General features: G+C 38.5%; 1 protein-coding gene and 1 long non-coding RNA gene across 2 annotated transcripts; one reads left to right on the plus strand and one right to left on the minus strand.

Annotated features, from left to right (window-relative positions):
* Nucleotides 1-843: 843 nt before the first annotated feature.
* On the minus strand, nt 844-23697 carry rell1 (RELT like 1). The gene is made up of 8 exons (XM_008435461.2): nt 23439-23697; nt 17902-18108; nt 10948-11019; nt 7697-7751; nt 3717-3908; nt 2784-2898; nt 1288-1325; nt 844-1206 (listed from the first exon to the last, which is right to left on the minus strand). The coding sequence occupies exons 1-7, from the start codon at nt 23491-23493 to the stop codon at nt 1299-1301; spliced, it is 723 nt and encodes a 240-aa protein (XP_008433683.1). The 5' UTR covers nt 23494-23697; the 3' UTR covers nt 844-1206; nt 1288-1298.
* On the plus strand, nt 22705-25220 carry LOC103480499 (uncharacterized). Its single transcript, XR_536097.2, has 2 exons — nt 22705-23083; nt 25149-25220. It is a non-coding gene; the product is annotated as an uncharacterized LOC103480499 (long non-coding RNA).
* The last annotated feature ends 643 nt before the right edge of the window (nt 25221-25863 follow it).

Genomic DNA, 25863 nt, shown 5'->3' on the forward strand with positions numbered 1-25863 from the left:
TTTGACTACTGTACATTTCATGAAAACCAACTAAATTTAGTCAATCTTAGACAACATGCTAATGATAACAGGTTATTGACAGATTTTAATCCAACGTTAGCTTTTGTTATACATTGCTGCTGTCACACTAGATTGAACAATTTAATGTTATGAAACATGGTAGTGCTCCACAACCCATAATCTATCAGCTTTAGTTAATTTCAACACGTGCTACTCTGCACTGGAGCAAAAAATCATTTTTCTTACCCTCTACATTCAACAGCAGTCTGTTTTGCTTTGAAAGAATAGTGCAGACCGTTTCTGGTCATCACATTTATGGGTTTTTTTCCACACTGCGTGGAGTATGTTACCTTAGGCCAGAGGTTCCCAAACTGTGGGGCGCGCCCCCTAGGGTGGGCGCCGTGCCATTGCAGGGGGGGAAGCCGTCCGGATGAAAAAACTAAACAAAACATGAACGCTGTATGCGCTCGGTTTTTACCTTAGAATGGCAAACTCTGTTATTCCTATGTCCATTTGATACAGTAGAATCCACACACACTTTTGTAGGAAGTGCAATTTTTCTCTAGTTTGACTTGGAGTTATTTATTGAGGCAAGACAGAACACACACACACACAAAAAAAAAACATAATTAAATAAAAATAAAATAAAAAAAATAGAAACTTGATGAGAGATGGTAAAAAGCACTTTGAGTTCATGTAACGGTTTTATAGGAGATGACATATCCCCGGTGGTGCCGACTCCGGGTGCTGCATTGGTTCGCTCCAGCTTCCTGTTTTAGAACACCAGTTCTGTCTCTGCCTGCTTTTAGGTGTCTTTTATAATTTAAATTGATACAACACACACCAATGCTATATTTTATTATTCTACATATAAAAACATATATACATACATCCGTCATGGAGCACTTTGGTGTGTTGCCATAGTTACTGAAAGCCCTGGTTCAAACTCAGCTCGAGCAGCAGGCTGCTGTTCCACCTCTGAGCCAGGCACTGCTGGAACTTTACTGCAGGAAGGAAACAAAAAAACAAAAAAAAAACACGCAAATGTTCTTTCTCTTCTGTCCAGCAGGTTCTCGGCAGCAGATTCTACTACCGGTGGAGCAACAACAGGACGAGACCCCTCCTGGATCTGTTCGTCCCTCCGAAGTCTGAAGAAAAAGGAAATCTAAAGTGCCGAGATGTTGGTCCTGCTCTCCATGTGGAAAACTAGGAGGGAAAGTTGTTGCATATTAACATACTGAAAATATACAACAAAAAAATAAAAAATTAAAAAACAAGACAAGTTACCTGAACTTCTATCATTCCTCTGAGTATTCAGATATTTCCTGTCAGGAAAATGAAAATAAATAAATAAATAAAAGATTATTATTATTATTGTTTTTATTTTTCTGTCACTATGCAGGTTTCATTCCTCATCCTGGGAATTTTTCCTTTTCTCCTACAGCATCAACATGACAAAGCTGAAAGTTAACAGCAGGGCTTACGGTAAGGAACTGAGCAAACACGGATGTTAGTGAGCACAACGTCCCCCCACCCCCGCCACTAAAACAAATTTGGTTAAGGTGTTGATTCAGTTTGATGGATCTAAATCAGGTTGTTCTAAATCCTCAGATGGTGCCTCTCAGATTAGAAGCTCTCAGCATCCAGATTAGACTAAAGGACGGAAACAAACACTAAGGTCCTGCTCAACAGCACAGCCGTTTTTACATATCTGAACTACGTCACACCTGGACAAAGGCTCCACGTTTACTCAAACATAAAGAGGGGGAGGAAAAAACTCCCCTAAATTTACTGCAGCAGCACATCCTCAAACTGAAACATGTAGAAAAATCCAGCCTTTAATTGTTCTCACAAAATTATTGGTTGATCAGAGTGTACTGACCCCACAGCTCATTGTTTACATCAGGTAGCACAACGCCAGTCTTCAAAATGGCATAGTCAAAACTAGCCACTCTGCATAGAAATAAATGCAAAATACATGCATATTTTATACATCTCACACGGCATCGTTTACTGTGGGTAGAGATAAACATTTCTACCCCTGATGTGTTTACTTTGCAACATAAAAGCTAAATTTCTGGGGGTTACTCCACAAGGCCTTCTATCACAGATAAATAATCCTAATTAAACCATCAGAAAACTCTCCAGAACAGCTCTATGCTCCAGACTTATCCTGGCATCTTCTCTTAATAAATTTACCACCAGTTCTTTTTCCTCACAAAAACCAGATTTTGTGTACAAAAACCTCAATATTGTTGTCATAGAGACACTGTAATCCCAAGATTTTTACCTTCCTCCCTATGGTGTGTGAAGAGCAGATAAACATGGATCCATATCACGCCTCGCTTGTCAGAACCATTTAAACTTTTCAATTATTGTTCTGAATGTGGTTGAGGTCAAGTTTAACAGTTGGTATGATCTCTTGCCTTTCCCATTTTGAAGAACAGGTTAACAGGAAGTCATGGAGTACCAATTAAAACACCCTGATCGACTTACGAATACGTTTTCTTTCCAGAAAAACGTGCGATTCGTTAGAGGCCAGCATCAGTTATTTTGCTAAAAAGTATTCAACAGCAGGTTTTTCCTCCCCCCCATTGATAGATTTATAACATTTACAACCTCAAGTTTATTCCCTCTATTTAATGAGTTATATTTATTTATATATTTTTTTAAGATTTAAAGACTTTGAACTGAAATTGATTGTAGAGAGCTCTGCCTTTTACACACGATATTAGAAGAAGAGATGCACAACAGAGACGATTAAAGTTTCCAAAGGAACCGACCTTAAGGGACGACGTCATGACTTTGCTGTTGCGGAAGGCGTCTGCTGCCACAGACTGGTAGCTGCATTCAGAGGTTCGATCCTTTCCTGATTTATCAGACTTTGTCACACGAAACCTGAAGAAGAAAAGAACGTTAACGTTTGCCTAGATTTACCGTTGGTGGCCTAAATGAGAAGGTCATTAGAACCCAGCTTCAGCACTCACTTCTCGCTAAAGGCTATCAAAGAGTGCAGTCTCTTGAAGTTTAAGAACTAAAATGATTCGATTCAAAGGGTCAAAACGACACAGAACGGACCTTCCTGTTGATTTTGTAACATGTTAGTAATGCGATGCTACCAAGAATCCACAGAAAGTGAGCGTCAAATCAACACTACGCATGAAAGACTCTGCAGCCACATCTACTACCATCTATTAGAGAAAGAAACCTAAACTTGACGCTTCAATCATCAGTTCTTACAAAGCCAATATGTAACTTTACACTTCTGTCAAAATGATTGAAAAAAAAAAAAAAAAAAGATGGTTTAAAATCCAAATCTACATGCGTATTATTAAAACGTATGTGACGTGTTTCTGACCACATCAGGGTCGAGAGATGCACCAAAACTTCAGTTATGTTCAATTTTTATAAGTAAAACTTTTGAAAACCCATCATTTATCTTCAACTGTAGACTACAGAAAAAAACATATAGCTAAAATGCACTTTTTGTACATGTATTAATATTAACCGAAATGTGTAACAGTCTGATTTTAGTTAAAGGCAAATGGGTAGTTTTATGCTTTACGAAAATCCATCAGTAAACAAATTCTTTTACGAGTTAACCCTTTTGTGTGCGAGGACCGAGGCAAACGTAGAGGACTATGGCAAATGAGGTTTACGTGTGTGGGGTTGGTTGGACCCCATTTCTACATATAAGGGTTAAGGAGTTTACCCACCTGCCCACAGAGAGGACTGTGACTTCACTAGGACGCCGCCTGACTGACTTTCGTAGAGAGGGCCTCTTCGTCAGCGGCCATTTGTTCTCATCGGCGTTCAAGCTGCTGACGGTGTGTTGATGGTTGAATGAGGGCTTGCCTTCTCCTGGAGGCGACACCGGCAAGACGGGGGTGAGTGGTGGGGACGATGCACTGAAAAAAAAAAAAAAACAGACAGTAAAGATTTATAAAGGAAATGCACATACTTCAAACTAAACTAACATCCTGGTATTTCGGGGATTCATCACAGTTCGTGATTTATGTTGCAGTAAAAGTCCCATTTGTTTAAACGCCTCTTCCTCATCGCCACTCTTTGATTCAGTGCCGCTTTCCTGTCTATTAGTCAAACATCCGACACTAAAAACTCTCCGTGAGCCGTTTACATTTCTAAAGGTTTCCTCACCTGGTAAACAACCGGCACACTCTGGAAATTTAGCGTAGGCTGGGGGGGGATGAGTGATGCATTCAAGAGCGCCAGGAGAAAGATGCAGTGGTTGCTATGGTAATTCATACTTGAATAGTCAGGATACTGTCATTTTTAGACATCTTACGTGGACCAACGCACAATAAAGCAAATATATTTGACACGTCGACCAGCACTGCATTTCAAACCCTTCAGTGGTGACACTTTAGTTCAGCCCCTGCCCCGGAACAATAATTATTAAAAGAGATCAATTTTAAAAGCTTAGTTTTCATTATGGATACTGCAAACGCTTAATGAAAGGAAAACACTGACACAGGCAGCTTTGAGAAATTTCCCAAACTAACCAACAACTTGCTTTCAATCAGTCTTACAGAGAAAATTAAAGCTTATTCAGTAGAGCGGCGCTTCCTCTATTAAAACCCATCACCGCTGAATGACACATTAATATTTCATACCTCTAAGCAATTACTGACAAGCTCCCTGAGAACCAGCCCTCATTGATTTTCTCTAAGGCAGGAAAAAGAAATAAAAAATTGTCAGGTTTCTCTTTGTAGCGGCGAAAACTGTATCATGACACATAGTCATGATACAGTTTTTTGTAGTTTTTTTTTTTCGTCCCCTCTTCCAATTTTTTTCTTTTCAATTTAAAATTTATCTCTGGATTCCAGCAAGAGGAGCTAATTAAGGCCATGCTTCTCATCTTTTTGTTCTCCCACATGTTGTTGTCTTTTATGACCCTGGAGAGCAGCGGTTTGTATTGTTTGCACACTACTGTGGAAGAAACACAGCAGCAGCAGCCTGATGAAAATAAGCAATGCGGAGATGGTTTGTTACTAATGCGGAGACTCAATCATTTTGAGCCCACTTCTCTTTCACTGAAAGAAAAAAAAAAAAAAAAACACTGGAGAAAAAGGATGTCAGCATGCTTAGCAGGATTTAGTTGATGTGTTGAATTAGGTTTATTAGCTAATAAACGAGGGACAGATTGTTGTATGCAAATACCCAGTTACATAATACAACTTTTTAGAAGTCAAAAGTATGCCCTCAGTTTATACACGCACACGTGCACACACACGCACACACACACACACACACACACACACACACACACACACACACACACACACTAATTAAACTGAGAATAGGTCTCCCTAAAAACTTGAGAACTTCAAACCTACAGAGCTACAGTCCTCCACAAATCAAGCAATTTAAAATTAAGTTTGATAACACTTTTTTCTTTTAAGAAGAAATAAAGACTGCTTCTTTTAATCTCCCTTTGCCACGTTCACATGTCTCCACTTTCAGTCGTAAAAATTAAGAATTTTCTGGCCGATTAATTCTATTTATATGTGGAGAAAACAACATTTTGGAATAAATTAAACAAACTCAAAGCTTCTTTTCTAATTTTTATTTTTTTAAGAAAAACAGTCTCAAAAACCAGAACAAACTATTAGATTTTGTCTACTAGCTTTACTACAATGTGACATTTTATTGACAAAAGGAAAACCTGTATACAGCTCAGAAGTTGAAATCTTGTTAAATGCTTAAAGTAATCTAAAGTAAATAGATCTTGCTATAGGCGCCTGTGTGAAGGAGTCATCAATGAGCTCTTGTAAATTTAGAAAGGCAACACACGCCCGGTAAGGTTCACCATTGTCTTCATTCAGATTCATCTGAATAATAAACGTCACATGATAATGACTACAAAAGCTACAAGGATGGGTTTGATTTTCTTTCTATAAAAGCAGCAATAGTCAAATTCCCAATAAATATCACAACACGTTGTTATCACGGCGCAACAAGCTACATCTGGAAGAAAAGCCCAAGAAACACTAGATTAGTAAGGATGCTTTGGAATCCATATAGTTGGCAGGCTTTATGGATATCTGTTTAAAGAAAACTTTTCTTCAAACTAAAAGAATTTTAGTTTACTGAGGGACATACCTGCATTCTATAGGTCTGCCTACAATTCTGTACAAAAACTGAATTTTTGTGCATGGAAATATTTTTTGTGCAGGTGTATAGTTAGGATGTACACCTCCACAGGAGAGGGGGAAAAAAAGAGGATATGATGAGGTGAAAGCTGACGGATGCAGGCAGCTGGTGAAGGAAAGTTAAGAAGCAAATGTGGGAAGGAAGATAGCACAGCCTGGCCACACTACAGTCGCTCTCCTGCTCGTGGTTTCCCCTCCATCCCTCTTTTCCTCTCGGTCCAAGTCTCTGTGTTTCTGTCCGTCACCCTACGCCTGTGTATCCTATAAATCAACCCCAACCAAAACCCCTCTTCTCCCCTATCCACCATCTCTAAGTGATCCATTGGACGGCTGCCCGACCTGGCAGAGAGAAACAGAAAGATATGGATTGTAGCAGCCAGAGAAGGAAGGGGCCACTACGGAGAGCAATTTGGACAGTAGGAAGCAAAGTGAACGGGAGAACAAGGACTGGAAATATGTGAATCAAGATATCTGGAGGGAGAACTGAAGAAGGCAAAACGCATGAAAGCAGTGTGATGAATGAGTAGGACCTTAGGACTCCCGCCATTTATTCACCCAATCAAAGAAAGCCTTTCTCCTCCAAAACAGGTTTCCTCTACAACAATATGAAAGGAAGATAAAAGCAGAGGACCGATGAGGCGAGGGGAAATATACCCCACTAATTCGATTTACAGCTTCTACTGCCATATCTTCTTCCAGTGTGTCCATTTTCTCATTTCCCTTCTTCTCTTTTTAACATTTACAGATATCAAAAAGACGACCAAAAAAATAAAAATGTTTGATCCGAGTCATTTCTTCCCATCGGCTCCTCTTCTTCTAATTATGGATCAACTTGTACTAACAAGCAGAAAGCTTTTTATTTAGAATGGCGATGTCAAAATGACCCCAATAAAGGTCTAGATCAGACCATGAACATTGGATACTTTTCATTTTTAATAATCTGAAGGAAGCAAAATCCGAATACAAATTTGCAGCCACAAATCCATGTAGCTAAACACTGAACTGTGATTTCTTAGTAAAAAAAAAAAGTATAATACACTAAAAATAATCATGCAAACACTCCCAATTAAATCAATATTTCATTACTTCACTGTGTCTAAAGTAATGGATGCTGCAGATGTTTATGGTCCTTTAAAATGTTAATTTTGTTCTCCTTTTAATCTATTTAAATTCCCAGCCCCACAATGCATTCTGGCTAGAAACCCAGCCAGAACAGCTGCATGCATGGTTTAATAATCCCACAATGCACTGCTGTGGGACACTACGGCATTTTGGGAATATTCTCAGGCTGCTTGGCCTCTATCAAACTCTGCCAATCTGGAAAAGAATCAAGAAAATAAATGTGGCCTGACTACTTTGAGAATTCCTGTGCTGCTCATAAATGTGATGTTTGACTTGGAAAGCTTTTAAAAAGGAGGCATGTACTGCCACCTGGTGGAGGAGGGCCTTTAGGAAACCTCAGCCTTTAGGGTTTAAAAAAATTAATAAAAAATGACGGATTTGTGTAAACATGATGTACTTACATATCTGAATCAATGCTGGTTTGATGAACCATGGCGTTCAGAGCGTCAGAGTTTGCTGAGGAGGAACACAGACAGTCGTATGACAACAGATGGAAACACATGCAGCAGCAGAGTCCGATGCAGAGACTGGTACAGTATCTTCAATGGCTTCTTCAAAAAGTAAATGTATTGAAATAGAAAATGGCAGTCATGCAATAACTGCTGTATGACATCTGTGGAAAGCAGAAAAATCAGCTCGGGGGACATAACATTTCAATTTCACACAATTCAGACCAAAAACCAAGTTCTTGCTGGTAGAGCTGACAACTCTGATTTAGATTTACACATCTCGGCCCTATAGGCACACATTTCAACCTGCCACACCTTGATGTGTACACCACGTTTATCATAAGCATGCAACATCCTCTTTGAACCAAAAGCTTAAAAAGAGAATGGGAAAATAAGATACGACTTGGTAAGAGTTTATGAAAATCTGTAGTGACGTCTGACTCAAAGTGCTGGCCTTCGTCTTCTCTGTGAACCATCCTCCTGTCATAAAACTACCACAGGGTGTTTTGTTTGGTTAGTCGGTGGTGGGAGGGGTAGCTGTAGCAGCATAAAAGTACAATTTAAGGTCACTTGGGGGTGGGGGGCTTAAAAGAAACAGAAAAAGGATTTTTATTTGTGAATTGAATCAATGAAACAAAATAGAAAAAAGGTAAAACTAGTTGGGAAAGCACTTAAAAATAGTCCATGTGCTTCAATTACAATTCTGTTATATATAAAGTATAACTTATCAAGGTAAGAAAAGAAAATCATCTGGGATAAAATGAACAGCAAAGGAACATCCTACAGTCAAACATGGTGGTAGGGTGATGGTCTGTTCTGGACAATGTTTCGCAACTGATGGAATCATGATTTCTACTTTCTACCAGAGAACGAAGGGAAATGTCCCGTCATCAGATTTCAAGCACACTCTGAATGGCCCCCAAAACACTAACGTTTTAACAGGTTTCAGAGTGGCCTAGTCAAAGCCCACACTTGAATCCAGTTTAGACGCGACGTTAAACACGCTGTCAACTACTCACTTCCAGTTTTCTCAAATGTTTAATGGCAGTGAGATATTAGGTATAGGGAGAAATTACTTTTTATATAGAGTGAGGTTGTTTTGCTAATACATAAATAATTAAAATAATTTGATTTTGTCTGACATTAAACCCCGCTTCATGGCCTGAAACACTTATGTCTGACAAAAAGAAAACAAAAAAGAAATTCTCCTATACATAATCAAACTGTAAGAAACTTCCAAAATTGATGCCTCACACTAATGAATCACTGTGTTGTAGAGAAAAAGGCAGAGGAGCAACTGACCTGGAGTAGGTGGAACATCCGTTTTATAAACTTCAGAGGCCACTGATTGCCATGATGGCTCACTCACATATTTGCACTAAAGCAAGGGGTTCAATGTTGAAGCCTGCTGCTTGAACCAACTACAGACGCAACAAAAGAATGTAACTGAAGATGATGAACTAAGAGCTGAAAAATCTTATCCGAATTGAGTTGAGAGCTCAGTGTGTGTGTGAGGGAATCGCCTGTAGAGGGCAGCATTTCCCTTTGATTTGGATACCACAGAACACTTGGTTCTGGGTTGCTCCTTTTCAAAAATGTGTTGCGGATATAAATAGCATTCAGTTCCTTTAATAAAATAAAAAAAGAAAAACACAACTCAGTGTGTGAAGTTTCTTGAAATAGTCCATGTATTCATATGCTAATGTGTCAAAGAGTGAACAGCTATCTACAGGAACCCCAATTCCCCATATGTGGACAATGAGACAAATGAGTCACTGTCACAGGAGTCCGACACTCGTGGACCTGATGAGTCATTTTGTGAAACCGCTAAAGCCAACGTAAAACTCGGGACTACTTAAAAAGGAGACAATAACGCCTTTCTTTGTCATACGTTACATTAGTCACCGAGACAAAGAAAAGTTCAGAGTTCAGGGAATTTTATTATATAGCACATTTTCAGCAGCAGGGGCCATTCAAAGTGTTTCACGTGATTAAAAGGAAAACAAAAATATTTTTAAACATTAAAACATTTTTAAACCGGTAACGGGCTGAAAACCAGACAACAGTTTATGATGTTATTTACCAAAGAATGCAGAGTAGAACTTGAACCAGAAGATGCGAGCGATCTGGAAGCTTGATATAACAACAGGTTTTGAATGTATTTTGATGCTAAGCAAAACTACATAAGGGGCCCAGTGTGTGAGGACTTTAGGGCGATGTGCTCCATCTTCCTGCTGTCAGTGAGAACACAAACAGCAGTGTTCTGGGTTTTAGGCAGACCTGTGAGGAGACTGTTGCAGCAATCAACTAAAGAAACATGCATGGATGAGTTTCTCAAGATCGTGTCGGGACATTAATACTTTAATCCTGGAATTGTTTATACAGGTAAGAGAAGGGCGACTTTGTAATTGTCTTTTGGTCTAAAAATAAGAACTTCAGTTTTGAAACGTATGTCAGGCTGTGTATGAATACTGATTTACAAAGAAACGGTACCCATTTGTAGCCAGCACACATTTATCGTTTTGGACTCAGCCTGATGAATTATTCTCCAATTTAACCACAAAGCAGGATTCTATGCATAGGATGACAAAAATCTTTATACAGACAAACATATGATAGTTTTATCATCAATCACTGTTACAAACAGCTACTCATGAAGCTTGTCACAGGCATTTATCCATCTTTTATATTTTTTGTGTTTTGAAAATGTAATAAATTTGCTCTGCCCTATAAATACTCTGGGTAAAGTGCGTCTTAAATTAATCTTCCCCACTGACGACATTAAAACATTTTTTCCCTTATTATTTGACCGCTGCGTGCTTGTACTGATAAATCAGACAACTTTGTCAGAAGTCAAGTTCTCGCATTCTTCTGAGTTTCAGGGAACTGAATTTGTAATCCCCGACTTCCTGTTTTCCAGAACTACCTCTAAGTGGCATTGGATTTCAATACAAAAGGATGAAGAAAAGCATAAGTACTTGTGTTACTGAAAAACCAGGAGATCACTCAAATCTGCTATATCAAAGCTGTTCCAATGCAGTTGTCCCTGGTATGAAAAAATGAAAATAGGATCAGTTAGGCTGTCTACTGACAGGTTGAAGGAACCCATAGCTGCATGTCTGTAAAGCAAACGCCCAGTAAAGGTGACATTTTTCACATTTTGTTTAGTATCAAGAAGAGGAAGAAGTCAGTGGGACACATACCTTCATTTTTCATGATGCATTGGATAATATGTCCAACTGTGTCCTGGTTTTCATTCATAGTCTCATACGGCTCTAACAGAACATGTAGAGAGAAAATTACAGATTTGAGTATTTGATTAAAAAAAAAAAAGACATGAAATAAAAACAGCTAATATGTAATAAAAAGTCACAAAAATATTTCAGCCAAAAGTGGAGAGAAGAGAGAGAGAGTAAGTGAATATGTCAACATTATAAACCAACATTACTTCCTGAAATTTGTCTGATCAGCTCTGCTTTCACCAATATCATCATCTCAGTTTCTAGTATTATGGTGTATACTAAGGTTTCACTTCTTATTTTTATTTTTACAGTTTTAAAACTGCCTATTTGCCATCATGTTGTTGCTATAGTTCCAAGTAAAGTGCCAGAAAAGGCCCTAGCGGTTTTCCCAGCTGCTTGGAGCATAGAATGATGCTCGCTTCCTCTTTTCCACTTGTTGCTGCACATTGAAAGTGAGGTGGCTGAAGATACCTGTGCTTTTCCTTCATTTCCCAGAAAGCAAACTAAAATGCATAAAATTACAAACATACAATAAATCATGATGGGAAAGAAAAGATTAAGGCAGTGCGATTAGTAGCTATTATTAGCTATCCAATAATGTAGCCTAAGTGAATTTAGCCCACTTAGCATGTCATAATTGTGTTACAATGCAGAGACCAAAATAGTATTTAAAATCTAGTAACTGTAATTGTCAACAGTTACTAGAGGAGGAAAAACAGCTATGCTCTTTTGTCGTTTCAGTTTTGTCCTCAAGGTTAAAGCAGTGCATGGCTAATACAGAATGTTTTGACAGAATATTAAGCTATAACCTTCATAATCTAATGACAATTTCCTCCATTCCAAAATGCACCTGTCCAAATATGTTGTGGGGTAAAATACAGAGACATCTGTCAGACTGGCTCTTCTCAAAATACAAGGCAAGCACTGACAATGCCAAGGAAATCCTCAACAGGAAAAAGGACGTCTTTACGGAAAGTGGACATGCAGAATGAACAGAAGGAAGTCGAGCTCTGAATGCGGAAGAAAAAAAATAATACATAGCAAATATTTTGTGCCACTCTCTTAAATTTTCTTTTAAGATGCTCTATTTTTCTGCATATTTACATTAAATATAAGAAGCCGTCTGAAAAAGAGGTCATGAAGCCACAGCTACAACCAGCAGGCTTTCTTGCTCATTACTAGTTCAGTCTGTTTTGACAAGAATTAGGAATGGGATGGTTAATGGCTGCCAGAGGAAGTGTTGCAGAGATCAGAGTTTTCACTGGCTGGACCAAGATAGAGTCACACAAACTTTATTCCTCCTCGCCCCTACACCCCACCCCATTTATGCTATGCTATGTTTTCTGTTTGAAAAAAGGAAACGGCAATAAATAACCATAATAGTCAATATTATATTGTTTTATCAATTTTCTGGTTAGAAAAAGACAGTTGGATATATATATTTTTTAATATTTGAGCAAACACTTTGATAACCCAACGCTATTGTGAACATACAACAGTCCATGCCTAGTCCCACTCTTAAAATTGCAGTGGTTGCACCTCAATTTATTGCTCCCTCAAGGATAAAACATATTGTATAACTTTATGGAAGGACATATAAGCAGGAGACATGGTCTTAGAGCAATAAAAATATCGATGGTGTCTATAAATGTTATCATGCTATCAGCTAGATGACAAACTTTGTGTATTTTCTACATTGAGTCAGTGATCAGATGAGGCAGCCCTTAAATATTAGTTCTCCTTGACTTGTATTTCCTGGATTCCTTTCTTGAATACTTCCTCTGATTTTCCGGAGAATCACCAATTTCCTAGGTATTTCATAATCCTTGCCAGGAATCTGCATTGTTCGCAAAAGATGCGTTTTCAGAGGAAGCGTGTGGTGGAACAGAAAGAATGGCAGCAAAACTGTGGGACAGGATCAGCTGAAGACAAAAGCTACACTTCTGTTTCAACATGTCATAAAGAAGGTGGAGCTTTCCAACAAAGATCACAGGTATACGCAGAGAGAAACCCACTGGAACTACAGCAGAACAGACACCATTTACACATTTTTATGTCCAGCCAACATGATCCAGAGGTTCATTGTACGGAAATGCCCTCAACAGGTTCACAAGAGGAAAACGTGTCAGTGAGAAGAACCGGCACAGGATCTCAGAGTTGTGTCAAAACTGACTCCTTCCTACTACTTGTCTCACATCTGTGATGAAGACCAGATGTACCCAGCTATGTAGATTTTAATTCCTTTTCCTTTACTAGAAGTGAAGGGGGAAGTAAAGACTTATTTTTGTTTACTGATGTACATCAGATTGCATTTCTTTTTAAATCAAGGCAGATACCATGGAAAAGATTTACGCACGAGCTAGAAAGCTGTAATTTAACACCGTTTGGTAGAGTTTTTTTTTTGTGCCCTCCTTCTACCTCACTGAACACTCCCACGGGAGAGTCGGCGTATGAGTAATGCAATTGAAGACAGTCTTCCTGGTTCTGTACCTTAAAGGAACAGACACCTTTTTTTTTTTCTTTTTTTTTTACACCTCCAACAGAGGAGAAAGACTGAGTGCTCACACAACTAAAACATCCCTTCAATAGCAGTTCATGACAGAGAATTGCATGCAACTAATTCCCCACCTCCAGGCTTCACATTCGATATAAAATCTCATTATGATCTACACAGGGAACCTCTAAAGTCAGTTTCACAAATGTAATTGAAGCTTGAGAGTAGCTGACAAAAGGCCAAAGCATCCAGCACCCTGGTTGCTTCATTGCTGACCCTGCTTGTCTCCACCACATGACTGGAAAGTGGAAAAGTAAACCTCATGCATGCAAACCTATGACTAGTTTTGAAACTAGGGCTAAAAAAACCCCAAAAAAGTAAAACACACTCCGCACTGACTACTTATAACTTCAACATGAATTGGTATATTACAATTTGTGTGCAGATGCAGTGCAAAAAGAGGGAAAGAAAAAACAAACGACAAAAAAAACATAGCAGCTACGCTAATATCCACTGTGTAAAGAAGAAGGTTAAAAGGAATAACCCTGATTAAAATGCATCCTACTGCTATTAAGAGAGGAAAAATTATTCTAAAACTTTAAAAACCTTTTGACTCGTAATATCCTCTCTATGCCCGGATTCAGAAAATATTGTGCGCAAGAACTGAGATCACACAGAGATGACAGCGTCACAATAATCAGCCTTTATTCAAGACAGATGCAGACTATCACCAGAAAAGCACATCACAAAGCATCAGAAACCACAGAGCACAAAAAACACATGAATTTACCTGAGAAAAGGAAAAAGACAAAAGATGGAAATGACAAACAGACAGCAAAGACGTCTTTGGAGAATTGCAAGCGTAAAATCTGATTTGCTACTCTGTGTGGAAAGTTTTATTTCCTTTTCTTTAATTTATTCAAATAAGGCGTATCTTTGCTCATCCAACCAGGACCTGTCTCTGACCCTCTCTCTAAAGCTATTTGCTCCCATTGTCTAAGGAGAGCTTCTCCGAACTCCTGCTGGTTTATGACTTTCACAGATCAGTGTGAAAAGCTAGAACTTCCTACTGATTGTTTCCCAGACAGACAAAGGGCAGATCAGAGATCTTGGCAAACAATCTGCTGTAACTACAGGTAAAATAAATATCAATAGGCCAGAATAAGTTGTAAATTGTAAAACTATATTTAGGCTATTTCAATCAAGTCATGTTAAATTTTAAAACTAGCTTATTTTAAATATATTTTCTTAACACTGTTTAATAGTATGTTTTGTAAAAAACAAAACAAAAAAACATTGAATATATATGACTGTTCTAGTACTGTATCAGAAGTAATAATAGAAAATTAACCATTTCTGTCACTGTTAGCAATAATGTGCTTATTGATCAACAAGTTTTGGCATAATGGCCAGACAATAGGAGTAAGAAATAAAAAAATAACGCACAAGACAAAATAATGAAAAACAGCAAATAAGAGGCACCTATGAGTAAACTACGTCACCAGTGTAATACAATTATCGTCAATCTTTATTTCTTGAAGTTAAAGAAGTTTAATGTCTTATTGTGGTTAAAGAAATCACTGAAAAAAAACTTATAAAACCTTTTCCATCATATTTAGACATGTTGAGATTTCATACCAATTTTACTAATGCTGGGGGCGGGGGGGGATCTATTATGAATAAGAGGCAACTCGTATTTATAATAGATAAATTACATCTATTATATCAGATTTTTTTGCAAAACATAAATTTGAACTTTTGAAGAAGAAGAAATTAAGACACACACAGATTTATTCCAACCTAAAATTTAAATCCCACAGTGGTGTTTCCTATCAAACATACTTATAACATAATTACTTGGCAATTTTAAAGGAAGGTTGCCCTGTTTAAACCTCATATCTGTAGTTTGGTAGGTTCTTGACTGTTGGTAAGAACCAACACCACAGTGAGATCCACAGATCAGTCCAAGACCTTAAGACTTTAGCCGCATAAGTGATTTTAAATGCATCTCAAAAGAATCAGAAATTATCCTTTTAGCTAGACGGAAAATAGTCTACAAGTGGAGGACATCTGAAGAAAAATTAAATAAAACAAATATCTGCAACATGTTTTCTATTATTCTGGGATCTTATCAATGGGTTTCTTGTAGAAACCTCAGCTTGTAAGACCTGCAACTTGAAATCGAATCAGATTGAAGTGATTGTCCTGTGAGCAATCATCATGCAAGTTCTTGACTCTCCATCACTTTGGAGTACTCCGACAGGAAGAGGTCTGGCAGACTCAGAGTAACATGTCACGTTTCAGTTCTCCCTGCCACTTTGACTTTCTTGTCCAGTTTTCATGTGAGGACATGCAGCTTGTCTGTTCATAGTGGGAGTGGCCAGGTGTCTGGCTCAAGGTCTTTAAGGCTCTAACCGTAAAACTGGCGTTAAAGCTCCTGGTTATACTAAAACCCACTTGCTACTAAGCTCTGAGGTGTTCTCACTTACCCAACATTGCACAATTAACTGGGTTTTTGCTTCTGAACCTTGGCTTGGTCCACTTTGTCAATCAATTTGGTTTTTCTTTTTTGCTTCACACTATACAACGCCTGCACATTCAGTCTCTGTCATGAGGATGCCAGTGTCCTCATGGGCCCACTGATTCGCATCCAAGGGTTGTCAGTTAAGGGGTTAAACATCCACACCTGTCAACACCAACGCTCACACTTCACATTTAAAAGGATTTTTGGCCAATTGATTTTGGCTGAACTTAAGTTGAAGAAAATGCATCTAATTGGCTACAAAAATTGGTGCATCTCTTCTGTCATTACCTTACAGGCCTGTTCTGTTTGGTCTTACGATGGTCCGTCTTTCTGCCATTGTTTAAATAAAGCTCAAAATGGCATGGTGTGAGTCCCATCCCTACTGGTATGCAGACAGAAGAGGTTGTCAGTAATCAAGGAAATTTTAGACTCTCGCAGAAAGTAGTGTGTTGCTTACTATATTTACTCTGACAGATACTGGGTGTTGCTGGTGTTATTCAAATTTCTGGATAAGATTGGTGTCAGCTGCTGCGCTACCACAGCACGAAGCATCAAGGCTCATCAGCATCCTTATCCTTTTCAGCTTTGCTGTTCATCTGCCCCGTAGTTCAATACAAATCAACAATGTTTTTGCCTCATCAGCTTATGAGGATTGTAAAGGTTTTTTTCTATGAGTAGCTTTAAACCTCCAGCAGCCGCCTACAGACTTGATTCTCAACCATTATTGTTAGGCAATGTGTCGGGTTACCAATAACGTAAATGCCAAACTGGTTTCCACTGTAAAGGCGTCGTAGGGAATGCAACACAACCTGTTGCGGTAACAAAGCACAATGCAGCAATTTGACGAGGGATAATAAGGTAATTTATGTTGCAAAAAAAAAATAAATAAATCAATGAAGCAAAAAGTCACCATCTAAAGAATTATGACTATATTTTAAGTTTGGTGAATACAAATCGTAGGATGTTAACTTAGCCCACAGAGGCAACTGCTCCTGAATATCCTAAAAATCTCTTTGGTAATTATTCATATAAACTACGTTTAACAAAGAAGCCATCAAAGCCAATTAAGCATTACAGAAAAACAGAAAGTGAAAGAGAAAAAAGGACCCTGACCTCGTGCCACTACATGTATGATGCCCTGTTTGTTCACCACTTTCTTTACTCTGCCTATACAGTCAGAGCAACAACAAAACATCAGTAACTCCACTCATGTCAAAAGCGACAGAAATTTCAGAAATTCAGTAGGCTAAGATCTATTCAAACATCAGTGATTCAAATCGCAAGTTAGCTCAGACAATAAGGAATGAGTCAAAGTGCCTGAAGTAACCCTGATTTCATTTAGAGAAAGTATTACTTTCACACCAAGGCTGTTTTATAAAAATAAAAAAAACTACTAAATTTTTCTTAGATAAGACAGTGGGCATGGCTTTCTCTGACCTAATCAAAAGTGATTGTGTCTGAACCACAGTGACTGTTTAAATTATTTCACTATGCACCGCAACACAGAACATATTAAAATCACTAAGAATAAAACTGGAGATGCATTGATCAGTGATGGAAGTCAGCCGATCTGTCTTCAATAAGAGATAGCCAGGCATCCTCAAATAAAAGACTAGTATCCTGAAACTTTTAGATGCGTCCCTGGTCCAACACGCCTCAAATGGCTGAGTTACCTCAGTGCAGTCGAGTTCTCCAGAGACCTGCTAGTTACCGGATTATTTGACTAATGTGTGTTGAAGCAGGGATACATCTAAAAACCTACAGGACACCGACATGCTTTTAGAAAGCATAAGCATATCAGTGTTTTTAAGTTCTAAAATATTCTTTCTTTCCGTTTGGTTTACGTAGCGAAACGGGCTGTGTACATAAATCACGTAAATATAAATGTGTCTCTTACCTTGTTGCTCAGCCTCCACGGCTTCATCAAACACATCATCATATTCGTCGTCTTCCTGGGAGGTGGTGAGCCGGTAGCCCCTCTTCTTTAGAACGTGGCAGACCACCACCCCGGAAAGGCCCACGACGAAGAAAGCCAGCACTAAGGCAAAAGCTAAATAGTCTGAGCCACTTCCTTCACCATCTCCACCATTAGTTGTGGTGTTCGCTGTGACAAAAGAAGAGGAGGAGGGGTGTGGGAATTGGGATTTTAAAACTGAATTACAAGACAAAGCAAGCAGCAAAAAATACATTAATACAACAGACCTGGTAGAGATTTTACCCACAAGATTCGGGGAGGAGAACATTTTTTTTTTTTTTTATCCTTCAACTCTCCAAACCTTTAACTACTGAGAGTTGAAAGACCAGACCTATGATCTCAAAACCAGTTTACATGAAGCAGGAAGTCTATACAGTTGTAACCACATGTTAAACACACTATATAAAAAGACGAGCTATCCCCTCCACCCCCGTCAGACATCAGTCTAAAATTTGTTATTTAGGTCAGTTAGAATTACCAAAACTATTTCTATTTTCTGAGTACCAGATTTAGGGAAGGATTTATTTATTTTCTTACTTTCGGTAAATTCACAAGTTTACATACATTGTCTTAGTACATGTAGAAAAGATTTTTAATCTGTAAGGATAAAGCTTCCCGTCACAAATTTTCTACAGGGTTGAGATCAGAGCTTCATGATGGCCACCTTAGTCTAGAGGCCATCTTGAAACTAATTTGGCTGGACGATTAGGGCCATTGTACATTTGGAAGACCTACTTGTGCCAAACCTTCAACGTTCTAGCTGACGTTCTGTTACTTCAGCATCTTTTTGATATATTGCCTTGATATATTTGGACGTATCCATGATGTCATGCAAGGCAGCAGCACTAAGAAGGCATAGCAATCTTAGTGTATACAAACTCCTAAAGTTTACAGATGAAGGATTATTCTCATTATTCTGACATTTGGCTTTCCTTAAGACAATAAACTAAACATTTGATTTAACTGTATATGATAGAGTAAAAAACTTTTAATACTGAAGCTTCTCCCCGTCTACCCTTGAATGTGCCAATTTTATTGAAAAACAGTGAATAATGCCTGTGAAAAAATACAAACTTAATTTAACTGTTCATTAGGCAATGCTCTACATTGCGTAGTCACCGGGTCTGTCAGCCAATCCTCTCGCAAAGGGAGACAGTTGCCGATATTCAGACCTTTGAAGAGGTAGACAAGATTGTAGGATAAGATCAGTTCCACAAGTATCGGCTGATTAAGTAAAACGGCGTCAATCAATCGGAGCACCCTTAATTACAATCATGGCCTGTGGTTACTGAACATGGCTCCTATGTTCAATAACCACAATGTAGTCTAATCTACAATCAGGCAGCGGTGAACACCGCTGTGGCTCCAAATGCATACGAGTCACGTCAGCAAAACCAGCAAAAAAACACAAGGGAGCTGTTGTCTGCTTTCCTGTCCACATCAGTGAATGGATGGCAATAGTAAAAGTCAGGGAAAAAAAAAAAAAAGAACAGAAGAATTGGTTGGCACTCACAATTCAGACCAATATCAATCAATAACTCCAAGATCCTGACTCTGCATTTAATTTGAGACGTGCCAGAGCACAACGTTTAGATGTTATACTGTCCCACTGCCCACTCATGTGGCCTCTTCCATTGTCCCAGCCTCCTGCTGCATCAGACTGAACACATTGAACATTGTCTGCTCACTGACCGTCTTGTGACCAAATGTCTCCATGTGCTTTTGTGAAGAAGTGAGTAGCTCGCAGTACGCAGCCTGTGTTCAGGCACGACCCCTTAAAGTGTCCAACAATCACAGATCAGTTGGAGCAATACAACCACGACAACAGACCAGGGGACACTAGATGAGAGGGGTATTTACACAGGACTTGGAGCCGAGCCAAAATAAACCTAGACCCTGTGAGACTGCCAAAAAAAAAAAGATAAAGACACATTGAGCTGACGGGTGGCGAGTCACAGAATATTAACCTACAGTTACGTACTAACATTGTAAATTAAAGAAAGTCCAACTCTGTGACTTTCCAGTTACACTGATTAATTTGACTCATTTTTCTGCTTTCCAGAATGTAATGTCCAGTCACACAAGTCAAATATTCTCCTTCAACGGGGCTCCTTAAAAGACTAATAAGAAGGTGGTCTCATCACATTTAACTCTGCATTCATCATCAGGTTTCATAATTTAAAATTTATGAAATGAAAAAAACAAAAACAAAACAGAATCTTCTTTCACCAGCTGTTAATGACTAATATTAAAAAAGTCAGCCAGTGATCAGAGTAAACTAATATTCCTTTTATAATGTCGGATCAAGGAAATACTGATAACATTTTATTTCCCTTGTTGCTTATTAAATACACAACACTGTTCAACTCAGTCCAACAACTTCACTCTTTTAATGATGGAAGAAAATACTGTAGTCAATCTCTCCAGAAATACGCAAAAAGGGGGTTTGCTGCGAAAAATTACCAAAAATATATATATACCTTTTTCTACACGTCAGCAAGTTGAAACAAGCCAAGTATAAATCCAGCAAATATTGGAAATCCTTTTTTCAAGCTGAAGTTCTTTCAAGCTGATGTCAGTAGAAATACTTTTGACAGAAGAAAAAAAAATGTCTCAATCCTGCAGGCTGCATATTTGATAACGGCTGTGGCCAGAGAATATCACATTTCTTTTGTAAAATATTTACCAAGCAACCTGAGATTATATAGTAAAAGGGAGACTCAGACATTAACCTCTGTGCCTCATTCAGCAATGCTGCTGCGTTTAGTACTCCTTCAGTAGAAGAGAGTAAACTGTTCAGCGTCAAGTTAAAAATCCATCACTCCCACTTTACAGCCATTTACAGATCCTTCTAAATGTAATTACATCCCTTAAACTGTTTCAGATGTTGCAGCCTCAAACCTTGGAATGTTTCATTAGGATTTTTATGTGATGGGCTGAAACAGAGTAGTGTCTAATTGTGAAGTTAAAGGAAAAATTATTGTTTTAAAATGTTTAAACACACTTTATGCGGTGGAAAGCTGACACTGTACCCCAAACACACCATCCCCATAGTGAGAATAGCATTGGTGGCATCATTCTGTGGCATCATTCACCTACTCCAAATCGGATTTAGCTCTGAACTTTGACTGGGCCAGTCTAATGCATGACATGCACCATAGCCACATTGGTGAGATGCTTCAAGTCTTTTCAGCCTCTAAGTGTTTCTCTCCGTTTAGCTCCATTCATCTTCCCATCAACTCCAACCAGCTTCCGTGTCCCGGCTGAAGGATCCCCACAGCACGTTGCTGCCACCACTGTGATCTATGGCGTGATGTAGATTGTCAGTTTGGTAAGAATATTGTTTTACATTCTCCATAAATCTCCAGTCATAACACTCCCTCTGGTAGTCTTACGGTTACCTTAAAAGAGGCTTTTTTTCCCATTATTTTACCCCAGATAATGCAGTTTATACAAATCCGATTCGGTAACTCTTTATTTGACAGGGCGTGCATAACACTGTCATAAACATGACATAGCATGACCTGTCGTGAAAATGAAGGAGTCTTTATGAATGTTGTCATGAAGTGTCATTCGGTAAATAACACTTTTAATGAAAAGTTGCTTTAAAAGCAACTTTAATGACACTTTGTGCAAAGTGTCATTTATTTTGGAAATAATGACACTTTAATGCAAAGTTGGACTTTTAAGGCAACTTTTAAAGCAACTGTGGATTAAAAGTGTCATTATTTACCGAATGACACTTCATGACAACATTGATAAAGACTCCTTTATGTTCATGACAGGTGTTATTTCATGTTTATGACAGTGTTATGTCAGTCTTATGCACACCTCGTCAAATAAAGTGTTACCTCAGATTCAAATCATCATCATTAAATGAGGTGGAGCTCGATGAAAGTCTCTATAAAATATAAGATATGCATAAACTGAGTGTAGAATAAAGATTAATTCCTGTTGGGTGGAAAAAACAAAAACAAAGAAAAAAACAACAACAAAAAAGCAAAACTGGTTTGACCGTAACCATACACACATCAAGGTCACCAGTGGAAGGGGATAAAAGACTCCATCCTACTGTGGTTTCCTGTGTCCCAACACTCAGGAAATTGCAAAAGTCGTAGTTACTGCAACAAAGCTTGAAATGATTAAAAAAAAAACACATATGGCATCGTCATCGCCCACAACAACACACGGGGGATTTTTTGCATCTTGTTAGAGGGGTTTAAAACATTTTAGGGATAATCCCTGGTTTTAAGTCTTACAGGTAGTTCTTCTATGAAACTGTCTGAACCAGTCATCCTCTGCCTGTTGGCTATGGTTCTCCCACAAACAAAATGTGCATTTGTGAGTAATGAACCATATTGAGAAATCATGCAATTGTGACATGTTTTATAAATACTGCTGTATTCACATTTCCCCAACAGTGCTGTTCCTCATCCCTCATTACGATGCTTGCAATCCTCTATGAAGTTTAGCGTCTAGGCCCAAGGAAGTGATGGATTATTAGTTTAAAGTTTGTGATTACCAGTCTTAAAATGTTAAGTATGAATAAAAATACAAATATTATGTTTAAATTGAATTGCTATGGGGTTAAAAATGTAGTTAGTTCATTTGGAATTTCTAGTCCAACTCAATAAAAGTTTTAAAAATGATTTTTCTTAAATGTTCTTGGTCCAATTAGGCCTCTGCAATAAAAGAAATAAGTCTATTTAAGGAGGTTTACGCATCTTTAATTATACACACAAGTTTTACTGGCCTGTCTTGGACAATGAAGTGTTTAAAGGGGTGGGGAAATGAACTCCGGAAAGCATACTGCAGAACAGAGATATTCGGTTACAATCCTACTGGATAACAAAAAGCAGCAGGGCTTCAAATGGAAATCTTAATGTTGTTATTGTTTGGCATATTTGCTGAATGCATGAATGACTATACAACTGCCAAAAACTGAGCGTGAACAGATTTGCTGTCAACCAAACAGCTCCAAGCTACAAAAATAGTTAGTTTGGAGTCAATAATTTTGCTGTGTTTCCAAAAAAGTATCCTATCAGTGTATAATGGGAGGGAAATAACTACTACACCAGTGGAGTGCAAATCCTCCGACGTTACAGTAAGAGTTAGAAGTAATGTTATTATTTAAATGCTATATTAACAGCAGAAAATGTTACACTGACTTATCTAAAAGGTGTTTTATTTTGAGGGATAACTGAACAATGTCTATACGTTTTCAGTCAACACAATGAGTTGCGTGCTCCTCATTGTGCAAGTGAAACCGACACTCGAGCAACTTTACTACACGCCGGTTTTTCTAGCAAAATATGTTGTAACGTCAACATAAAGACACGATAGCACAACAAAAGTGTTTTAGAAACGTTTAAGGGAAATGCATAGAAAGTATCACTGTCCGCGCCAGCATTAGACCGAGTTTCATCCACACACGAAACCGGAAAAGCGTGTAGACTTACTTGTGTCAGGATTAGCCATTAAAAGACCGAGGCTGGCCGTTAGGCTGGTGGGCATGCGACGGTTGGCTGTCTTCTCGGAATCAAACTCTGGACAAACTCAACCAAAGGAGGGAACGCTTACCCACACCAACATGTTTCCTGCTCTATGGGGTTCCGAGAGGATACGCCCTGTTTAAACTCGCACCGCCTCCAACAGAGAGCAGCACACAGCGAACAGAGCGAGAGGGTTCGCCCCCGCCACTTGGTTTTCGTTTTATTTAAAATCAACACACAAAAAAAAAAAAAAAAAAAAAAAAAAACGGCGGCTTTTATCGATTCCGAATACGAAGACTCGCAAGGAGCCTACAGAGCCCCCTAGGGGACATGTGGGAATTTTTTTTTTTTCTTTTTACATTCCCTTGCAGTTAATGTGCAAATTCTTCCTGGTCTATTGTATGTACAGTCACAGTGACAGTAAATTCCAATTTAAGATTGCACATACATACCTTAAAAGAGCCTCATAGGTATCTATACATTCTTTAAAAAATTGTCCAAATAGCTTGGATATATTTTTGTTTCTTTCTTTCCTTCTTACAGAAAGCTTCTGTTTATGTCTTAGAGGAGGGATGGAAAGCTCCTGTTGTGCTTTTGCATTTTGTGTGGTACTTTTGTATCCTAATGAAAAATATATATAAAACTTCAGACATCTCACAAACATTTTGTACATCATTGCGCAAAAACGCAAAACAGATTGCAAAGGAACTCAAAAGATTTAAATTCCCATGCAAAACTTGTTGCTCAGGAATGCAAAAGGAAATGCGAAGTAACTCAAAAGTATTGAGTTACCTCAATACTTTTGAGTTACAGATTACGGATTACAAGGCAATCTAATCTGTACAAAGACTGGCTGGTGGAGAAAATATATAGTGCGTTTCAGAGGTTCTATACCATCAAACAAAACAACCAGAAGTCCATTACTCTAATTTGTACTGGTTGTCCTATCTATCAAGAACAGAGCTCTGCAACAAACTAAGTAGCCATTTTTGCAGACAATCAAGATAAATAAAACTTGTTTAGAGTCTTCAGGGTGATATTATGTATTTTCCAGGTACATGGTTGCATTTTATAGCGCTATCAAGTAACTATGTTGCCTTCAGTTGTTATAAAAATGCTGTATATATCAAACATGACTTAAAAATAATTGACATTGCAATTCAATGACTGTAAATTGGGCCTCTGTCTCTTTGGAGTGTTGGAGTACTTGGAGTAAGTAATTCATAGTCCCACCAGATTAATTGCTGCTTTCGCTAGTCTGTTGGAACCGTGTGGGGAAGGCATGGGGCAGGGAGGCTCTGTGAGGCAGGAGCTCAGCTGGAGACCGCAGCTCCATGAAGGAGCTTTGTGGAAATTTGTCTCAATTTGTTCTTAAATAAAAACACAAAATAGTTCTATGTAAATTATAAAACTGAACATGCCCTTACCATTTTTGAAGAATGGCTTGAGAAATGGGTCTATCTGTCACATCGGATGGTTTTACAGTAACTCCTATGTCACATCATGCCACTGCAAAAAAATCTGAATATATTCAGTTGGGGTTTTTTTGTTGTTTTTTTTTTTTTTTTTTTTTTACAAATCTTCACTGAAGGAACACCAATAATCATGTTGGAAAATGCACAGTTATTGAGAGAGCGAGCAAACACAGCACATCATTCTGTTCTTGTTTGTGTGCAGGCAGGGGAACAAACAGACTCGCAGATGAACCAGCATGAGTCACTCGGGAAGCAAGAAAGCAGAGCAACTCAGGCACTGTGCTGCTGTTTCATTCTGCTGTTGCTTTAAATGTTTGAGGGTGTGGATGAAATACAGTAACTTGTAAATGTTGAGTCACTGGCACGATTTAAATAACAGCGCATTGTGTTTACGTGGCTTTTAGTTAAAAAAAAAAAAAAAGCACAGACCAACAGTCCAGAAAGTGGGAATTGATCAAAACGTGTTCTGTTGGTGCTGCAGTGAAAGCGCACTAAGTTCACAGATAACCACCTCTGATGAATTTTGTTCACTGAAGCCGTGCGGCTGCTAAAAGTGGCCTCTCCCCAATGAGCACCTGTTGTCTTTTCTTTCTCCCTGATTAGCCGCTGACCTTTAGCGAAGTCGCAGTCAAAAGTGCGTGATCTCTGTCAGGCTCGACACCATAAAGCTCCACACAAAAACTGAACATCCAGAAAGACAGAACCTGCCCACATTAGAGTGCTTGCACAGAAGTAAACGGGCACCCCTTCTTTGTTTCAACAGAACTTTGGACAATCAGTTTTCCCGATGTTACCACTAAACATATGGCTCTTAAATCAGCGTCCATACATTCTACATGTGAGTACACAGATATATCAACATGCCCAGCATTTATCGCCAAACCTTAATTTGGTTTTGCAGCTCTGGATTTTAGGAT

This window comes from Poecilia reticulata, linkage group LG18, assembly GCF_000633615.1.
Source record: "Poecilia reticulata strain Guanapo linkage group LG18, Guppy_female_1.0+MT, whole genome shotgun sequence".
In the NCBI taxonomy this organism is placed as follows: Eukaryota; Metazoa; Chordata; class Actinopteri; order Cyprinodontiformes; family Poeciliidae; genus Poecilia; species Poecilia reticulata.